General features: G+C 36.3%; 1 protein-coding gene across 1 annotated transcript in view; it reads left to right on the top strand.

Annotated features, from left to right (window-relative positions):
- The window catches only part of LOC123509449 (glycine-rich cell wall structural protein-like), a 12,325-nt gene extending 11,444 nt beyond the window's left edge, over positions 1-881 (top strand). The window contains exon 5 of the mRNA XM_045263738.1: positions 814-881. Within this exon, the coding sequence (XP_045119673.1) occupies positions 814-881 (68 nt within the window). The remainder of the gene's footprint in view (positions 1-813) is intronic.
- The last annotated feature ends 249 nt before the right edge of the window (positions 882-1,130 follow it).

Genomic DNA, 1,130 nt, shown 5'->3' with positions numbered 1-1,130 from the left:
GGTTAAGCTGAAGTAGAAACCCAAGTAGCGAAGGAGTTGAATGCCTTATAAGTCTTTTCTCTTACTTGCTCTTCTTTTATATTCCTTTGTTCATGCCGTACTTACTAGGAAGGGCCTCGCTTTCACCAACACCAAATACAAACAAAAAAAAAATTTATCCCAGTATACCTGTTAATATTTAACGCTAAATACTTGTAAATGTGTCAGCTTTAAGAGGTCAAGTTTATACTATACCTCCCCGACATTCTTTTTTTTTTCAGTTTCCTTTTATTTTGGATCAGATTGCAAGACTGGTCAAGGTCTAAAAGGCAAAAAAAAAAATAAAAGTAAGGAAAAAAGAATCTCCAAGTCACTCCAGCGCCCAGTAAATGTAACAACGCAGTAAAGTAACAAGTAAAGCAGCGTGCGGGAAGATCAACATGAGAGCAGTGTGTCTGACGTTTGAGCTACAGGTAAGAGTAATGACAGGAGATAGAAGGTTACTTGCCACTTTGCTACACTCCGCACCTCACGCACGTGCCTCTTTCTTTCTTTTTCTTTTCTTTTTTATTTTGAGTGTCAAGCAGTAATGAATGTCAAACCAATGAATAAGTAAACTAGAATAAAGAAATGAAAGCTTTATCAACATGCACCAGAAAAAAAAAAGGTGACTGTCTACACCTGTCATTAAAGCGCCATCTATCAATTTATTCATTTATTTATTAATTCATACATTAATTCACTTACGAGTTTCCTTTTGTGTCAGGGAATTTGGTCAAGGGTAGAAAACTGAGGAAATGATAATGTCTTTTTAACCTCCAGCTTCCTGATCAGACGAGGAGAGGAATTGCCACTCTAACTTTAGAGAGATTAATATTCACAATGACTTAAAGGTGATATAGTGCATGTGCATGGATGAAAGGACTCTCTCTCTCTCTCTCTCTCTCTCTCTCTCTCTCTCTCTCTCTCTGGTAAAGTCGTCTAAATAAAGAACAGTAAAATGGAAAGCAGAGCAGCAAGAAACAAATAAGAATACGAAGAATAGAGATAAATAAATAAATGAGAGCGTGAAACAGAAAAAGAGAGAAGAGCAAGAATTTCTAAGAACAAGAGAAAGCAGACAGGAAACAAGAATACCAAAAGCAAAAACA

Source organism: Portunus trituberculatus, chromosome 27, assembly GCF_017591435.1.
Source record: "Portunus trituberculatus isolate SZX2019 chromosome 27, ASM1759143v1, whole genome shotgun sequence".
Taxonomy (NCBI): Eukaryota; Metazoa; Arthropoda; class Malacostraca; order Decapoda; family Portunidae; genus Portunus; species Portunus trituberculatus.
The sequence above is the reverse complement of the archived record's forward strand: the minus strand, read 5'-3'. Positions and strand labels throughout refer to the sequence as shown.